The sequence below is a fragment of the Pantherophis guttatus genome, chromosome 6 (assembly GCF_059756535.1).
Source record: "Pantherophis guttatus breed Tessera chromosome 6, ASM5975653v1, whole genome shotgun sequence".
Lineage (NCBI taxonomy): Eukaryota > Metazoa > Chordata > Lepidosauria > Squamata > Colubridae > Pantherophis > Pantherophis guttatus.
The window spans coordinates 104,281,030-104,300,221 of NC_142068.1; the positions used below are offsets into that span (position 1 = coordinate 104,281,030).

General features: G+C 44.2%; 1 protein-coding gene across 1 annotated transcript in view; it reads left to right on the top strand.

Annotated features, from left to right (window-relative positions):
- Nucleotides 1-18,966, top strand: part of LOC148113222 (vomeronasal type-2 receptor 116-like) — a 99,905-nt gene extending 80,939 nt beyond the window's left edge. The window contains exon 2 of the mRNA XM_087872175.1: nt 18,793-18,966. Within this exon, the coding sequence (XP_087728301.1) occupies nt 18,793-18,966 (174 nt within the window). The remainder of the gene's footprint in view (nt 1-18,792) is intronic.
- The last annotated feature ends 226 nt before the right edge of the window (nt 18,967-19,192 follow it).

Genomic DNA, 19,192 nt, shown 5'->3' on the forward strand with positions numbered 1-19,192 from the left:
GGAAAACTGTTGTTTTTCTAAAACTTTTTCAGTAAAAAAAAAATTGAGTTTTTGCCTCTGGCCCATTGACACAGGGTGGGGGCAGGAAGATGGGAGCTGCTTCATCTTTAAAACATGCTTCTCCATTTCTCATCCAGGGAAACATAATATTCTGCCTTTTTAATATTTCCTAAAATATTTCATTCCTCTAGGAAAGGAAAGTGCTAACTTCCTACATAAGAAAGGAGTGGACTAGAGGATCCAGGATAGAGAAGAGAGGGAGGGGAGAGGGTGGATTGAGAGGAGCTTCTGAGGACTGTGTTGCACACAAGAGAGAGGTGGGGTCCTCACCCTCACCCTCTGTTGAGAGGGGGCTGTTCTGTTTTAACGTAGATAGCCTCTTTGACCCTCTTTCCAACCAGGGGTCTCCTCTGTCCAGAGGGTGGACTTTGCTCTCTCCGAAGACAGCAACAGGGTCCTTTCCCCAGTTCCAAGGAGGTTCCCCCCCCCATTTGCCCTCTGATTCAGGGGACCCTGAGGGTGCAGATAAACCCCCAGGCGGCCTCAAGGCCTCTCAGAGAGCCCACGGCTAACCACCAAACAGCTGCAAGGAGGAGAAATCCTTCCATTTCCCACCATTCAGTCAGAACCAAAGAAGCTTCTTGGATGAGAAGCGAAATGTCTTCTTTTTTTATTATTATTGAAAAGTTTTATGAAAAGTACAAACATTTTCACACACACCTTCCCCCCTCAACCCCCTCCCCTTCCCACCCTCCCTTCCCCTCCCTCCCCCCACCCCCCTCCCTAGACTTCCCAGAACGAGCACAGGGTATAGCATTCACAAACCAAGAACTAAAATGTGCTAACAAGTTATTACATTTCATGTTCTCCCTAGGTCCTTAACTCCTTATAACTCAGAAAAAACAAACATAAACTACTTAATATTATTTCATTCATAAGCTATATGAATCTTCTTATTCGGATACTTCTTCTGTATGTAATCAATCCATTTTCTCCATTCCGATATATATCTCTCATTTGAATGGTCTTTAAGGTATGATGAAATTTTTGCCATTTCCGCCAAATGCACAACTTTTAATGTCCATTCCTCAATAGTAGGTGGATCTTCCTTCTTCCAGTACTGTGCCACCAGTAACCTGGCAGCCGTTATTAAGTTCAAAACCAGCTTAGTCTCTACTACAGTACAATCCGTAACTATTCCCAACAGAAAAAGGCTGTAATCGATTGTACCGGTTGGGTTAAGGTAACAACCAGGTCATCCGCAAATGCTCGTACCTTGTACTCATGCTGTCTAATTTTAATTGCCTTAATTGTATTCATCTAGCGTATCTTGTTTAATAAAATTTCCAGCGTCAAAATAAACAATAACGGGGACAAAGGACAGCCTTGCCTTGTTCCTTTTTCTATGTTAAACCACCATTAACTATTATTTGCGCTGTTTGTTTTTGATATATTGCCTTAATAGATTGTACAAATTGTTCTCCAAATTGCATCCTTTCTATTAGTTTTAGTAAAAATTGCCAATTCAATCTATCAAAGGCTTTCTCAGCATCCAAGAACACAAGCACTGCGGGGACCTGGTTGCTCCTTCCCAAATACTCTAATAAGTTAACAATTTGCCTTACATTACTCTTCATTTGTCTACCATTTATAAAACCAGTTTGATCATGGTGAATCATTTGCTGCATGACTGTCATTAATCTATTTGCCAAAATTTTAGCAAATATCTTATAGTCTGTATTTAATAATGAAATTGGCCTATAATTTTTAGGATCTGTATCGTCATGCCCTTCTTTTGGGATCAACGAGATAAATGCTGTCTTCCAAGTTGGAGGTACCTTTCCTCCCTGTTGTATATTGTTAAATAATTCTTTCAACGGTTCTATCATTTCCTCCTGTAGGGTTTTATAGTAAATAGCCGTCAAACCGTCCATCCCAGGAGCTTTACCCACTTTCAACTGCTTAATTGCTAACGCAATTTCCTCAGAAGTTATCGATTGATTTAAACTATCCCTCTGCTCATTTGAAATTGTATAAATATTCTCTTTCTGCAAAAATCTCTCTATGTCTATATCTTTAATTTTATCACCAGTATACAGCCTCGAATAAAACTCTAAAAAAGATTTTTTAATCAATTGTTGCTCATAAACCTCTTTACCCTTATATTTTATTCTCTCTATTGTCCTTGATTTTTGCTTTTTCCTTAACAAATATGCTAACCACCTGCCTGGTTTATTGGCATTGTAAAAAGTATTATGTTTTGCATATCTTAAATTAGTTGCCACTTGATCTGCTATTAACATATTAAATTGACCTTTCAATAAATTGATTGCCTCTTTAATTTTCTTATCCGTTGGATTAGCTACTAAAGCCCGTTCCTGTTTACTAATCTCATCTTCTAATTCTTTTCTTTTTGTCCCCTGTTTCTTTCTATATTTATTATTCAAATATATCAAAATTCCTCGCATATATGCCTTACTTGCATCCCATACCATTTCCATCGATGTGCCCTTTTGCATATTCATAACAAAAAATTCTTTCATAAATTTTTTACACTCTTTTACATTTTCTTCATACCTAAACAAATTATCATTTAACCTCCAGGACCTCCTAGGCCCTTTCTCATACTCCAATTCCAGCCAAACTGGACTATGGTCTGTCAATGTTCTTGAGCAAATTTTCGTATTTTTCACCCTAGATAAAAGATCATTAGTAATTAGTATAAAATCAATCCTTGAAAAGGATTGATGTCTATCTGAAAAAAAAGTAAAATCTTTTTCTTCCGGGTTTCTTTCACGCCAGATATCTCTCAACTCCCAGTCGTCCATCATTTCCCAAAACGCTTTGGGCAATTTTGCTCTTGTTAACACATTTTGTTTAGGTCCCTTCTTGTCTTTTTTAATGTCCAAAACACCGTTCCAGTCGCCTAACAGGATACAAGTTTTATATGCCCACTGTGTCAATTTTGAGTGTAGTAAATTATAAAAGTTTTCTTGTTGTTGATTCGGGGCATAAACTCCGATTACAAGTATTTTTTCTCCTTTTACTAAAAGTTCTATCGCTAAAAATCTTCCTTGATCGTCTGCTTCAATTAATTTAGCAACTAAGTCTCTTTTCAAATATATAACTATACCATTTTTCTTTTCTGATGCTGCTGCTACGTAAGATGTACCAAGTCTTGCATTAATCAAATATTTTTAATCTTGTATTCTTATATGAGTCTCTTGTAAGCAAATTACTTCATTCTTAAATTGCTTAAGATAGTGAAATATTTTTCTTCTTTTCTGTGGAGAATTCAAGCCATTAACGTTCCAGGTCAAAAATCTAGTTCCCATCTCTGGACCTTTGGAGCCTCTGAAGCAAGTCCTGATGCTCTGATCTCATTTGAGTTTTAGGTCTTGCGCCCCCCACTGCTCCTGTTTTAGTAGTATCTTGAATCATTTCTTGAGTTGCCATCTGGGATTGTTGCTGTCTTAATTCTTCCTTGAGTCTAGCTGTCACCGATCTGGTCTGTCTTTGGTCCTTTTGTAACTGCGAGAAATCAATCAGCGCCAACTCTTGAGTAGCCATTTGAATTTGTAATATTTCTTCTTGATCAGCCAAAGCTCCCCCCTGAACTACTGTCAAGAGCTCTTCTGTCTCAGCTTCCATTACTTCTTTCTTTCTTTTGCCTTCTGGTGATTTAGTTGGTTTGGGTGTGCCAGCCTTTAATACATTAGTATAAAAATCTCTTGCTTTCCAAATTGTATTAAGCTGATATCTCTCTCCTGAGTAAGTCACAACTAGTCCAGTTGGCACCTCCCATCTGTACTGTATCGGACGTTTTCTCAGCTCATCCACCAGAAAGGCATACTCCCTTCTAGCTCTCAAGATCTTAGGGGGGATTTCTTTCATTGTCATTACTTCCTGGCCTCCCACCCGAAGCTTGTTTTTAAAAGTAGCCTGTAAAATTTCGTTACGTACTCTCCTTGTAGTAAAATATATCACAATGTCTCTTGGTAGATGTTTCTGTCTAGCAATCCAGGAATTAACGCGGTACAGCTTGTCCATCTGCCAGCCCAGATCATTTTTTGACTCCCCCACCAGCGGTGCCAATGCCTCAGACATCATTTCTCTCAAATTCTCTTGTTTATTCTCCTTCACCCCTCTGAATCTTAAAGCAAATTCCATGTCTCTGTATTGTATCGTTATTACGTCGTCTTCAGCCCTTTGAATTCTGTTTTGAGCTTCTCCTATTTTACTATCCAAAATTTCAGAAGATTGTTTAATTTCCTCAACTCTATCATCCACCATCTCAATATTGCCTGCCAGACACTTAAATGCCATTAATATATCATCCCTAATCCCCTGATTGTGAATTGCAATCTCATCTGACACAGCCTGTATCTTTTCGTTAGTTTCCTTAATTTTTTCATTAGTTTCCTTAATTTTTTCATCAATCACATCAACAATTTTATTTTGGGTGATTTGGAGAGCTTGTTGCAACATTTCCAACGTTAGGGTCTGTGGATCCGCTGGAGGAGCAGAAACTTGTAATCTAGGAATATGAGCTGGGGAGCTACCAGAACTCCCAGTTCCTTTAGTAGGAACAGTTTTTACAGACTTTGAGGCCATTTCCAGTTTGAAATTAGTCTTTATATTTAATCAGAGTCAAAAAGAAGTGTTCCTTAAAAGATTTCCCAATATTAATTAATGTTTAAAATCCTCCTTCTGTCAGCACAAAAGCTTTTTTTTTTTTTCCAGGCGAAGGGCTGCCAGCAAAACGAAACTTTTCCTGTAACTTTCCATTTCCCCCGCCCTTTCAAGCTTCAATCGCCATATTGTTGCAAAGTACTAAGTGATTACTTCCGAAGGAGGCTCTAAGCATTGGAGTTAGGTAAAATATACTTGCAGTCTGATTTCTCCTTGCTCGTTCCGCCTGCTGTTAGTTCAAGATGTTAATTCCCTCATTTCCATTCAGCAAGATTGGTCGCGGCTTCTAATTCCGCTAATTAGCGGAGACATCCCTGGTCTGGAGCGGCTTGACAGGCTTTTAGGGAGCGCGCACCCTTCGCGCCCCAGGAGTTTTCCTAGGGCGTTCGGGGGGGTTCTACCTCCACCTGCCTGCTCTTCTCTCTCCCCTTTGCCCGGGGAGAGAATTTCAAGCCTCCAGACAGCGTTTGTCAGCTGCTCTGGGGCTTTAACGGAACCAGGGAGCGGACGCTCTCAAAAGAACATCTTTCGAGGCTCGCAGAGCCAAGTGGAAGTCGAAGCGAAATGTCTTCAAGGGAAAAAACCCAAGAAATTACAGCTGGATTACCTGGATTCTGTTGGGATTCTTTTCCGTTGATGGGTGGGGCCATGCAGGCTAAAGAAGGTTCAGTGGATCAAAGACTCACTCGAAAGAGAGACAGAGACACACAGAGAGAGAGTGATAGAGAGAGAGAGAGAGAGAGCAAGAAAGAAAGAGAAAGATAGAGACTGAGACTGAGACTGAGACTGAGACTGAGACCAAGAGGTGAGCAGGACTTGGTTTCTGGTCTGAGGTGTGGTTTTTTTTCCTTGCTTGGGAGTTTGACCTTGGGATGGTTAGTCTTGGAGGGGAACCACCAACCCTTAAAACCAGAAATTGACTCTTCTTCCTCCATCCCTTTTCTCTTCCAGAAATGGACCCAAATGAGCTGCTGCGGCCATCCCTTGACAGACACCAGAAGGTCCTTGGAGACCCCTGGAAAGTGACCTTGTTTGTCCTTGGGGTTTATGCATTGGTTGGCCTCTGCGTTTTCTTCCACCAGTGCAGGTAAGATGCTCCTGATCAGGGGAGTGGCGTCACCACAACCTGGGGAGCCCTGAGGCACTGAAAGCCTCCCAAAATGTTGGTGGGACTAACAGGAGAAAGGATAGAGTCCCTCTGGGCTGGAAGGGGCCTTGGAGGTCTTCTAGTCCAACCCCCAAGCTTTTCTTTAAAATCTCCACTAATGGGGCCCCCATTAAGAATATGTTTATTATCCTTGTTAAGAAAAGAATGTACCAGTCAGTGATATTTTATTCTTTTTTTCTTCTCCAATCCCCAGGAAAAGGTGTCTGCAAGTGTCACCAGAGCAACAAAGTGAAGATGTGGAGGCCGCCATCATAACGGTGGAATCGTACATACCGGAACCCATCAACCCCAACCTCACCATCATTGATGAACGGAGGAGGATGTCAGACGTTCTACGTTGCTCAACAATGTGATGGTTGGTAAGTGTTTATTTTTTTATTTTATTATTATTATTATTCATATTTCTATGCTGCCCACTCTCCAAGGACTCTGGGTGGCTTACAGCATAGACAGTATACTAAATAGCATATTGCCCCAAACAATCTGGGTCCTCATTTTACCCACCTCGGAAGGATGGAAGGCTGAGTCAACCTTGATTTGATCCGCTGATCTGCTGAACTAGCAGTCAGCTGAGTAGCTGCAGTCCTGCACTCTAACCACTGCTCCACCTCGTCTCAATTAGTTTGAACTAATTTGGTTTTCAGTTTTTCTTTATTTTTTTATTTGAAAGATATTCTGTTATTATTGTTGTTGTTATTTAATGCCTTTTGTTTTGCATTTCTTGCTTTGGGGTTTTGGGTGGGAGTTTTTGGACTATGGAAGCCAACAGGAAAGAAAACTAGGAGCCTTTAATCTTAATTTGGTGGCTCAGTTTTTTGAATTGTTTTGTTTCTTCCTTTCTATTTCATTATTACTAAAATATTCAATCTGTGCTTCTTTTGCCCCAGGACAAGGAGCGGCCACGGCTGAGATGCCAACCATCCCATTGTTGACCAGGGCTGAACGTCTGGCATCGTCTTTCATCAATGATGGTGATGTGGGAAGTGATGGATTCCGGTATGGAGGTTCCACAGTGATTGAAGCCGCCTCCTCATCTTCAGCTGGTGCTTCTGGTGATGCTTGCAGCACCTTCAACGCAGAGGCCAAGCCAAGCAAGGACCCCAAAGAGGAACAAGGTCACTTTCCAGGGTCTCCAAGGAACTTTGGGGGTTTCTGTCTGGATGGCCGCAGCAGTTCTGTATTTGTAAATATGTATTATACATGTAATATATATATCTATGTAATATACCTTTTCTTCTGTTTGTGTATTTGAGGCTGCAATAAATTAATTTTAAATTCAAGATTGCTCTCTAAATATTTCTTCTTTCAGATCTTCTTTCTTTCAGGTTTATTTTGATCTGATTTTATTTTATTTTATTTGCGTCTCAGAAACCTCAGGAACCTCTCAGTATTTTGATGGGGTCTGTAGACTTTCTGTGTCCACCGTGCAGGTGAGCCTTGACTTGCGACCACAATGGAGCCCAAATTCTCTTTTCCTAAGCAAGACAGTTGTTAAGTGAATTTTGACTCACTGTCCGACCTTTTTGGCACCGTTGTTAAGTGAATCACTGCGGTTGTTAAGTTAGTTCACACGGGATGTGAAGTGAACCTGGTTTCCTCATTGACTTTACTGGATCACGTGATTCCCAGACACTGACCGTCATAAATGTGAGTCAGCCGCAAAGCCTCTGTGTCAGCATTTCAATGCTGCCATAAAGAGGAGACGATGAGGCTTGACTTTTCACCTACTTATTTTCTCTGTAGATAATATCCCCTAGGAGATGGGATGGGAGGGGGACATTCCTGGGGTTGAAGGCAGGAGCTGGGAAGACTGATTTGGAAGATGGCCAATGAGAAGATGAGAATTGGGGAACGGAAAGGGAAGGGTTTGGGGGTCAGAGGGTTAGTATCGGCTACGATGAGTCGGGGCCAGATCTGTCGTACTCAATAAATGGAATATCTCAGCAAAGATTAATTGTTTGGGAGTGCAATTTATTTGAGATGACATTGAAACCTGACACTCTGAATGTTAATCAGGTGACCCTGGGGATACTGCAAGGGTCATAAGTGTGAAAAACGGCCATAAGTCCCTTTTTCAGTACTGTTGAAACTTCGAACAGTCTCTAAATGAACCATCGTAAATTGAGGACTGCCTGTATTTATATCCCCAAGGCATCTCTAGATGGAAAGATCCTTTTTCTCATATATCCCACAAAAGGCACCAATCCCACTTCCGGTTTGCTCTCTGTCGCTGCCAGACGGTCCCTCGGGACCGCCAGCCCCGTGGCCTGTAAAGAGCCACCTTTACAGCTGAAAGGCAGCTCGAAAAACTCCATTTCCATAAGGAAATGTGAGAGAGAGCAGGTGAGGGCAGGTAGAGCTCTCTGAGAAGCCCCCAGAGTTTTTTTTTACTCTTGGGGACGAAGCAGATGAGGCTCCCTATTTCCCTCGCCGCCGCTCCAGGCTTTGGGAGATCTCTGCCTTTTTGCAGAGCCAGGTGACGAGAACAAGCCTTTTAAAGAAAATTAACAGATTGTTTAATGAAAGAGGATGAGATCTGGACCTGGGACCCTAAATCGCAAGTATTTTCATTGACTTTATAAATGATATTGAAGAAAGGAAAAAAGAAATTTAAAATGGCGACTGCTGAGGCTTGAGAAGGGAAAGCTGAAAGAGAAAGTCCTTCCGTTTCAATAGTTTAACAAGCCACAAAGTAGCGGAATAAATACTGCTGGCTACAATTGAGAAGAAAAAGTTCTACTTTTATGTTTCTTTTTTCCTGGAGATCTGATACTGATCTTGTTTGGAAAGAAGCTTTCTTTTCTTAAAAAAGAATTTGTCTGTGTGGAAGGATGGCGTTTAAATTAACAAAGCCAGACAAACAAGCAGCGGGGGGGGGATTTCCCCCATTTACAAACTACGTGAACAAGTTTTAAACCTACAGACTCAGAAAAATGATTTTAACTTAATTGAATTTCTCTTGGAGGAGATGGTAAGAAGGGATGAGATTGTGAACCAGAATCTTGAAAAATTCAAGCAGGAAATTAAAGAATTGATACAATCAAAGTATGATAATTTGAAACAAAAGATTATAACAGTGGCTGATACCTTTACAGAAATATTTATAAAGATGGATAATAATATTAAGTTATTAGAGTCTAAAATGGAGGAAGTTGATGACAAGATTTATAATTTGGATAATAAAATACAAAGAATTGAAAATGATTTGATAAATACTCAAGACAATAGCTCAGAAGAAAAATTTAAAATGGAAGCTGATCATAAGACTTGCAATGTAGAAAATATAAAACAACGGATTGAAAAAGAAGTTTTAATGATGCAACACAGGTTCACAGAATTTGCGATCAGAATGAGAGGATTACAGGAAAATAATAGAGATGATTTAAGGAAAATATCTGCTGAAATTCTGGCTGGGATTTTAAAGGTTCATCCTGAGGAAGTATTTTGCAGGATTGATAGAGTCTACAGAGTAAATTCTTGGATTGCAAAGCAAAGGCAACTGCCTAGAGATGTGGTGATTTATTTTACAGACAAAGAAATAAGAAATAATATTGTGCAAAAATCTTTTAATTCTACTTTACAACTGTATGGAAGAAAGATTTGGATATATAAAGAGCTACCGCCCAAGATGTTAGTAGATAGAAAGAAATTTGGATTCCTGGTGACTGAGCTTAAAAAAAACAAAATATTTTATTTAGGTGGGATGTTCCAGTTGGTATAATATTGAGATATCAAGGAGAAAGATACCAATTAAATACTGTTGAAAAAGCGGAAGAATTTTATTATAAGATTCTGAAAATGAGTTCAACATCTTCATGCATAACACAGGATAAGCAGAAGGAGTTGGAAATAATGGAAAAACATCGAGCTACAGAGGTCTTTGTAGATGAATCGCTTTTGGATCCTTTAGATGTCTCAGTTGGACTACTTATAAATACGAGAGAAGCGGCGTTGGATTCTAATGTGATGACTCATCAAGTCACAGACAAGCATGGAAATCAATCAGTTGATACACAACTTATAGAAAAGAAACCTGAATGGCGATCTAAACTACAAAAGCAAAACCAACAAGATCAAGTTATAGATCAGAACGAAAACCGAACAGTTGATATACAACTCACAGAAAGGAAATCAGGATGGAGATCAAACCCACAAAAAGTCAAGAAAAAAAGAAATAGGTCTCACAAAAACAAAAAATTTTAAACTAGGCAACAGCGAAGCCAGTTATCTAAAACATGATTGAATATATGAAAAGACAGTTGAGGCGAAGTATTGGTTAATATTATCCTGAGGAGAGTGGCAGACCTCTGCAATGCTGTATTTTTGGGATGTGAAAAGGGCCTTAAACTGTTGGATTGGAATTATCTATTTTGGATTCTTTGATAAATGTATTACGTTTATGTTGAGTTATATGGCAAGAGAGCTACGTTGGGGCACGCAGAAGATCTGGTTGTTACCCCATTATGATGGTTGGAATTAATAATCTTGAAGAAAGCCACTACTACAGATACTATATGGAATACAATTATAATGTCACTCGGGTGGTTGTTTTCTTTTATATATATATATATATATATATATATATATATATATATATATATATATATATATATATATATACATATATACATACATACATGAAGATATTTATTATTGATGGGGGCAGATGATAACTGAGGATTCCGAACATTCTGTTGGAATTAGGATGTGATGTTACCCTAATATGGGTGATGGAGTTAACAATCCAGTTGAAAGACATTATAGAAGACATTATATGGATTACAAGTTTAAAGTCATTGATTTTATCTATATAAGGGAGTATTTTTTTAGCAGGGTGGGCAGAAGAATAAAGATATTAAGAATTGTTATTTTGTAGGAAAGTGGGTGGAGACAGGCTAGTTTATTGATTGTTTAGTTTAAGAAAAGGGATGTCTAAGAGATATATTTATGGGAGTGGAGGAAATGGATAGATTATGAGTTGAATAAATGTTAAATTAGGATTTAGTATATAGTTTTATAGTGGAAGGCTGCTTTGAAATGTTATATTAATATACACAAAAGATTAAATATTAAATTAGGATTTATTATATAGTTTTAAAGTGGAAGGTTGTTTTGAAATGTTATATTAATATACATAAAAGGTTTGATTTAAGAGATATATGTATGGGGGAGGAGAAAAAGGGCAGATTATTGCTAAATTGGGAGTTATAATAATATTACTATGCTAAACCAGAAGTTATTACACAATGTTACAGTAGAATGTTATTTTGAAATGTATAGTAAAAGGGGGATATAATAATATTATTAGAAAGAAAGGGTCAGTATTTGGGGGATGGAGTAAGGGGATGGTAAAGTATTATATAATCTGTTATGAATTTGGATTTTACTTTGAAGAAGTCACAGGGGGAGGGGTGGCGAGGGGCAGTTGGGGGGGAGAAAAAAGGGGGGGAAATCTGTATTTGAAAAACTTTTTCAATAAAAAAAAGGCACCAATCCCTTGAAAACGGTTTCCAGAAGGGAAGGGGAGGGGAGGGGAGGGGAGGGGAGGGGAGGAGAGGAGAGGAGAGGAGAGGGAAGGGAAGGGTGGGGAGGGGACGGGAGGGGAGGGAGAGGGGAGGAGAGAAGAGAAGAGGGAAGGAAAGGAAGGGAGGGGAGGGGGATGGAAGGGGAGGGTAGGAGAGGAGAGGATAGGGAAGGGAAGGGTAGGGAGGGGAAGGGAAGGGAAGGGAAGGGGGAGGGAGAGGAAGGGAAGGGAAGGGAGGGGAGGGAGGGAGGGATGACAACACAATTGATAAAACTGGCAATCATCAGGAAAGACTGCTTAAAAGACAAACAGAAATGTGACTATTCCCAGCTTATTTCCCAAGCTTTAGGGAACACCCCCCCCCCTTTCTGTGGGTCAGGAAGACATTTTGCCAGTTTTCCTGCAAGGGAAATTGGCATATTCCAGCTGTGGAAGAAGAAGCACTCTTAAAAGAAAAGGGGAAAGGGGCAGGGGCAAGGGAAAGGGAAAGGCAGATAAAAGAAGGAAAGGAAAGGAAAGGAAAGGAAAGGAAAGGAAAGGAAAGGAAGACAGAAGAAGGACAGAAAGGAAAGGAAAGGAAAGGAAGAGAGAAGAAGGAAAGGAAAGGAAAGGAAGAGAGACGAAGGAAAGGAAAGGAAAGGCAGATAGAAGAAGGACAGAAAGGAAAGGAAAGGAAGATAGAAGAAGGACAGAAAGGAAAGGAAAGGAAAGGAAAGGAAAGAAAGGGAAAGGAAAGGAAAGGAAAGGAAAGGAAAGGAAAGGAAAGGAAAGGAAGAGAGAAGAAGGAAAGGAAAGGAAAGGAAGAGAGATGAAGGAAAGGAAAGGAAAGGCAGATAGAAGAAGGACAGAAAGGAAAGGAAAGGAAGATAGAAGAAGGACAGAAAGGAAAGGAAAGGAAAGGAAAGAAAGGAAAAGGAAAGGAAAGGAAAGGAAAGGAAGAGAGAAGAAGGAAAGGAAAGGAAAGGATCTTATCCTTTTGCGATCTTATCCAAGAGGGGGGAGCGGACCTGGTGGGTATCACGGAGACCTGGTTGGGCCCGGAGGGAGGGGTCCCTCTGGTTGAGATGTGCCCACCAGGCTTCAGAGCATTCCATCAGCCGAGGGCCCAGGGGAGGGGAGGGGGGTGGCGGTTATTATTAAGGTCTTGGTCTGAGGGAGACCACTGTGCCACAGATTGCCGGATGTGAGTCCCACTTTGTGAGATGGGGTCATGGGGTTCAGATGGGCTTGCTGCTTACGTACCTGGCTCCCTGCCACGTGGCAACGGGCCTGCCCGAGCTACTCGACGTGATAGCCACGGTGGCAGTTGATACACCCAGGCTTATGGTCATGGGTGATTTCAACCTGCCGTCCGTTGGTGAAACGTCGGAGATGGCTCGGGAGTTCATGGCTTCCATGACGGCCATGGACCTGACCCAGTTAGTTCATGGCCCCACTCACAGGGGGACACACACGCTGGACCTGATTTTTGTCTCTGGCCAGTGGTTGAGTGGTCTTATTATAGGGGATATAGACATGAATCCCTTGTCATGGTCAGATCACTCACTCCTTCGTCTGGACCTTCGAACCGCTACACCCCGCCGCAGGGAGGCGGACCCAATTAGATGGGTCCGCCTCCCTGATGGACCCTGATAGGTTCCATACGGAGCTTGGGCCAATTCCTGAAGATCTGGCACACGACTCGGCCGAGGACTTGGTAGCTGCCTGGGATCGGGCGGCTGGTGAGGCCTTGGATCGAGTCGTGCCTTTGCGGCCTCTGACCCGGTGTTGATCCCTCGCGGCTCCTTGGTTCACCGAGGAGCTGAGGGAGATGAAACGCTGGAAAAGACGCCTTGAGAGCGGTTGGAGGGCCAGTCTCGCTGAATCTGACCGAACACTGGTAAGGTCGCATATTAAGACCTACCTAGTGGCGATAAAGACGGCAAAGTTTAATTACTTTTCCGCCTCTATTGCGTCATCAGGAAATCGTCCGGCCACCCTGTTCAGGGTAACCCGCTCCCTGCTCCATCTGGGAGCATGGGAGGATCCCTTGGAAGGCAGGGCGGAGGATTTCGGACAATACCTGTATGACAAAATCACTCAGATCCGGGGGGATTTGGACTCTGACTGGGTAGATCAGGGCAGGGTGACGAGGAATAGTCTTGAGAATGTTACCTGGGAGGAGTTTGATGCTGTGACTCCCGATGATGTGGACAGGATTTTGGGGAGACTTAGTGCGGCCACATGTTTACTGGACCCGTGTCCCTCCTGGTTGGTACTGGCCTCCCGGGAGGTTACACGAGGCTGGCTCCAGGGTGTTATCAACACTTCGTTGAGTGAGGGTCACTTCCCCGCCGCCTTGAAAGAGGCAGTGGTGAGGCCTCTCCTCAAGAAGCCGTCCCTGGATCCGGCAATATTGGCCAACTATCGTCCTGTCTCCAACCTTCGCTTCCTGGTGAAGGTTGTTGAGAGTGTGGTTGTGCGACAGTTTCCGCAATTCCTGGAGGAAACATCCTATCTAGATCCATTCCAGTCGGGTTTCAGGCATGGGCACAGCACGGAAACGGCATTGGTCGCGTTGGTTGATGATCTCTGGAGGGCTCGAGACTGGGGTTGCTCCTCCGTTCTGGTCCTGTTAGACCTCTCAGTGGCTTTTGATACCATCGACCATGGTATCATGCTGCACCGGTTGGAAGAGTTGGGGATGGGGGGCACCGTATTACGGTGGTTCTCCTCCTTTCTCTCCAACCGGTCGCAGTTCATGTTGGCAGGGGAGCAGAGGTCGACCTCAAGGCCTCTTATATGTGGAGTGCCTCAGGGGTCGGTCCTCTCGCCCCTCCTGTTCAACATTTATGTGAAGCCGCTGGGCGAGATCATCCGTGTCTTTGGGGTGAGATACCACCAGTATGCTGATGACACCCAGCTGTACATCTCCACCCCAGGCCACCCCAACGATGCCCTTGAAGTGATGTCCCAGTGCCTGGAGGCTGTGCGGATCTGGATGGGGAGGAACAAGCTCAGGCTCAACCCTTCCAAGACTGAGTGGCTGTGGCTCCCGGCATCCCGATATAGTCAGTTGACTCCATCACTGACTATTGGGGGCGAGTCGTTGGCCCCCACAGAAAGGGCTCGCAATCTGGGAGTCCTCCTGGATACACAGCTGTCCTTGGAGGAACATCTGACGGCTGTAGCCAGGGGGACCTTCTGTCAGGTTCACCTGATTCGCCAGTTGCGGCACTTTCTTGATCGGGATTCCCTGTGCACAGTCACTCATGCCCTCGTCACCTCTCGCCTTGACTACTGCAATGCTCTCTACATGGGGCTCCCCTTGAAGAGCACCCAGAGGCTCCAGCTGGTCTAGAACGCAGCAGCGTGGGTAGTGACGGGAGCAGCATGGCGCTCCCATGTAACACCACTCCTGCGCGAGCTGTACTGGCTCCCAGTGATCTTCCGGGTGCGCTTCAAGGTGTTGGTTATCACCTTTAAAGCGCTCCATGGCATAGAGCCTAGCTATCTTTGAGACTGCCTGCTGCCACCGACGACCTCCCATCGACCTGTGCGCTCCCACAGAGAGGGCCTCCTCAGGGTGCCATCAGCCAAACAGTGTAGGCTGGTGACCCCCAGGGGGAGGGCCTTCTCTGTGGGGGCACCTACCCTCTGGAATCAGTTGCCCCCTGAGATAAGGAGAATCCAAGACCTCAGTGCCTTCCACCGTGCCCTTAAAACCCACTTTTTCCAGCAAGCCGGGCTGGCCTAATTTTTTAAGTGTTTTTAAGTCTTTTGTTTATTGTTTTTAATTAACAGGGCCAAATTTATATATGTATATTTTAACTGTATTTTAATATTTGTATTTGATGTTTTTATTTGGCTGTTCACCACCCTGAGTCCTCAGGGAGAAGGGCGGTATACAAATTCAAAATAAAATAAATAAATAAAATAAATTAAATAAAGGAAAGGAAAGGAAAGGAAGAGAGAAGAAGGACAGAAAGGAAAGGAAAGGAAAGGAAAGGAAAGGAAAAGAAAGGAAAGGAAAGGAAGAGAGAAGAAGGACAGAAAGGAAAGGAAAGGAAAGGAAAGGAAAGGAAAGGAAAGGAAAGGAAAGGAAAGGAAAGGAAGAGAGAAGAAGAAAAGGAAAGGAAGAGAGAAGAAGGAAAGGAAAGGAAAGGAAAGGAAAGGAAGAGAGAAGAAGAAAAGGAAAGGAAGAGAGAAGAAGAAAAGGAAAGGAAGAGAGAAGAAGGAAAGGAAAGGAAGAGAGAAGAAGGACAGAAAGGAAAGGAAAGGAAAGGAAAGGAAAGGAAAGGAAAGGAAAGGAAGAGAGAAGAAGAAAAGGAAAGGAAGAGAGAAGAAGGAAAGGAAAGGAAAGGAAAGGAAGAGAGAAGAAGGACAGAAAGGAAAGGAAAGGAAAGGAAAGGAAAGGAAAGGAAAGGAAAGGAAAGGAAAGGAAGAGAGAAGAAGAAAAGGAAAGCAAGAGAGAAGAAGAAAAGGAAAGGAAAGGAAAGGAAAGGGAAGGGAAGGGAAGGGAAGGAAAGGAAAGGAAAGGGAAGGGAAGGGAAGGGAAGGGAAGGAAGAGAGAAGAAGAAAAGAAAGGAGAGGAGAGGAAAGGAAAGGAGAGGAAAGGAAAGGAAAGGAGAGGAAAGGAAAGGAAAGGAAGGGAAGGGAAGGGAAGGGAAAGGAAAGAAGCTCTACCGGCCCCGCAGCCCCACAGGCGGAATCGGAGGGAGGGGGGGAAGAAAGGGGGAGGGGTTCAGGTGAAGCCAGAAAGGACTCTGCTCGGAGACCGATGACGCTCAAGCAGGGAGAATTCTCATTGGTGCAGCCGCTGGTTCTGGCCCTTCCCACCTCCAAAGTCCGAGATCGACACTTCCTCCCCCCAGTTCAGACCCCCGATCCCTCCTCTGGGGCTGGAAGCATCTGGCCAGGACACGCGCACACACACACATACACACGTACACGTTTCATTTCACAGATGAAGATTTCTGCCTAGGACGTGCCCAGAAAAGCATAAGGACCAATGGGAATTCTCCGTTCTGCAGCGTCATCGGTCTCCGGGCAGAATCTCCCTTGACTTCACCTGATGGCAGAGAGATGGCTCAGAGAGAGGAGCGGAGAAAGGGGGGGAGGGGTGAAGAAGGAGGGGGTTCATGACACACAAATTTGGTCGTTGGGACTGCCCCTCCCTCAACCCCTGGGGGTCCCTGCCCTCCCTGCCCTCCCTGCCCTCCTGGAAGCTCCTGCCTTTTGCTCCCTTCCTGGCAAAGGGGCTGCCGGAGGGTCTGTGGGGTTTTCGGACCCACCTCAAATAAGAGCTCGGTTTTGGGTTCAAGAACCGCTGTTGTGGATGTCAATGGGGGGGGGGAGAAGAAGGGGGGAAGCGGGAATCCCTGGCTGAGACTCCTGAAGGGAGCAAAGAAAGTGGAGGGTCCCGTCTAGGGCTGCCATGAACCTCCTTCAGCTGCTTCCCCCCCTCCCAAATACCGAACAGATCCCCCCCCCACATACACACACACACATTTCTCCGCTTCTCTCTCTGCTATGAACTCCCTCCTCCTCCAGGTGAAGCCACAAAAGACTCTGCCCGGAGACCGATGACGCTCAAGCAGGGAGAATTCCCATTGGTGCTTCCACTGATTCTTGTCCTTCCCACCTCCATAATCCAAAATCAAAGCTTCCTCCCCCCAATTTAGAACCGCTGATTACACACACACACACACACACACACACACACACACACACACACACACACACGTTTTATTTCACAGATGAGGATTTCTACCCTAGGAAGAGGTTGGGGTGAGGGTGGAGCTGGATGAGAAGAGGGGAGCCGCCCCCCATAACCAGGGAAGACTTGGGGGTCCTTTTCTTGGGTTGTTGTATATTTTATTCTTCTGCACTGAGCCGCCCAGGGATGTTGTGCATGAGAGGGGAGTCCACGTCAGTCTCATCCATCAATGAAGAGAAGGTGTCACTTCTGGGTGGCCTCCTGTCCAGGCGATCCCAATGAAGGAGGAATTGGCATTCCGTCTGGGTCGCTGCCTGGAAAGTGGAGGGGGAGAGGAGAGAAACCCCTTCCCCTTCCTTTCCCTTTGGGTGAGTCTGGAACTGCAAAGGACTGAAGAGGAATCAGCCTGACCTGCTCAAAGCTTCAGAGGTCAAACCAGGGAGAAGGTTTCCCTCTTCAGAAGGGACCCCAAGTCTTCCAGCCATTCCTTGCTCTCTCTCTCTCTCTGCCAATCCCTCTTTCCTGCTCCTTCTGATCTTTTCCTTACCTGCAGTTTTCCTCCCTCATCACCTGCCACCAGGTGTCTGGAGCATATTTGTGATGTTCCCTTACACAACTCTTACACAGCAGAGCAAACCCCACCAGCCAGTGGATCTCAAACCCAATCCTAAAAACCCTGGAGCTGTCAATCATCCCTGGCCAGATCTAGGTCCCTGCCACAGTTGAAGAGGAAGGGATCCAGTGGGACGGCCAGTCTGAGAGGTTTAATGGAGGAAGGGAGGGTGAAGGGGCCTCTGCAAATCCCCAGAGCCGGAAGATCTGGAGCTGGGATGGTGGGAGAGGAACGGAAACCAGGCTTCATGGATGGATGGGTGGATGGATGGATGGATGGATGGATGGATGGATGGATGGATGTCACGAATTCCCCACAATCTCTGGACAAAACTTGATGGAGATTTTCAGAGATCTCTCCGTGTCTCTTCAGAGGATCCACCGGTGACTTTAATTCTCCTCGTCCCACTTGGAGCCCCAGAAATGGTTTTGGATGCTGGTTTCCAGTATTTCCAGTGAGGCCATGGCTCAGGATACTGGGGCTGCTGTTTTATGTACTGGGAATACTGGGGGTATTATATACTGGGGGTCTCACTGCCTCTCAAAGAATTAATGATATTCTGGGGAGTCCTACAACCTGATTTCTCCTTTTAGAAGGACATAGTACAAGAAGTCCTTGACTTTCAACCACAGTTGGGACAGAGAAACTCGTCATAAAGTGAGACCTCCCCTGACCGTGGCTTGCAACCTTCCCCATTGGCTTCCCCATTGACTTTGCCTGTTGGAAGCCCCTGAGAAGATGGCAAATGGCCACCACGTAACCCTGGTACCCTGCAACTATCGTCAATGTGAGCCAGTTGCCAAACGCCTGGATTGTGATCACGTGACTGCAGGGACACTGTAACAATCTGCTTCTAAGTTGTGATTCTCAGCTTTGTCGTAACTTTCAACCATTGCTAAATGAATGGTCATAAGTCAAGGACTGCCTGTATTGCAGACATTCAGAGAATCCCAGAATGGAAGCTGTGAGAGGAGACCTTCATGATCATCTAGTCCAACCTTCTCCCCCGTGCAGGAACCCAATGCCACGAATACAGAATTGACATAGACGGATCTCTCATTCTTGTATTTTAATGGGATTTTCTTTATTTTTATCAGGGAGTTGATGAGAATTATTCAGGGCCAGATCTGATGTCCTTGCAAGGAACTGGACGTGACCTGGAAGGAGAGTCGTATCCAGCTCCATTGGGGCCTCAAAGGCCTGAGGAAAAGCAGCCAAACAGCCAAGAGGAGGAGCCATTTCAGTACTCGGTGGATGGAAAACATGGCTAATTTTTCATAATTATTCAAAAATCCCTCCCAGTGTTTGTGTGTGTGTGTATGTGTGTGCATACGTTTAGTGTAAGAGTTTGAAAGAGAACAGTCCAGCTGCTTGGGTGGTGGTGTCAGCCACTTTCTGTTGTGCTAATTCTTTGTGTGTGTGTGTGTGTGTGTGTGTGTTTGTGATTTTGTTGTCTGCACTCAAGCTGATTTTCTCACAGAGCAGGGAGGGATATGG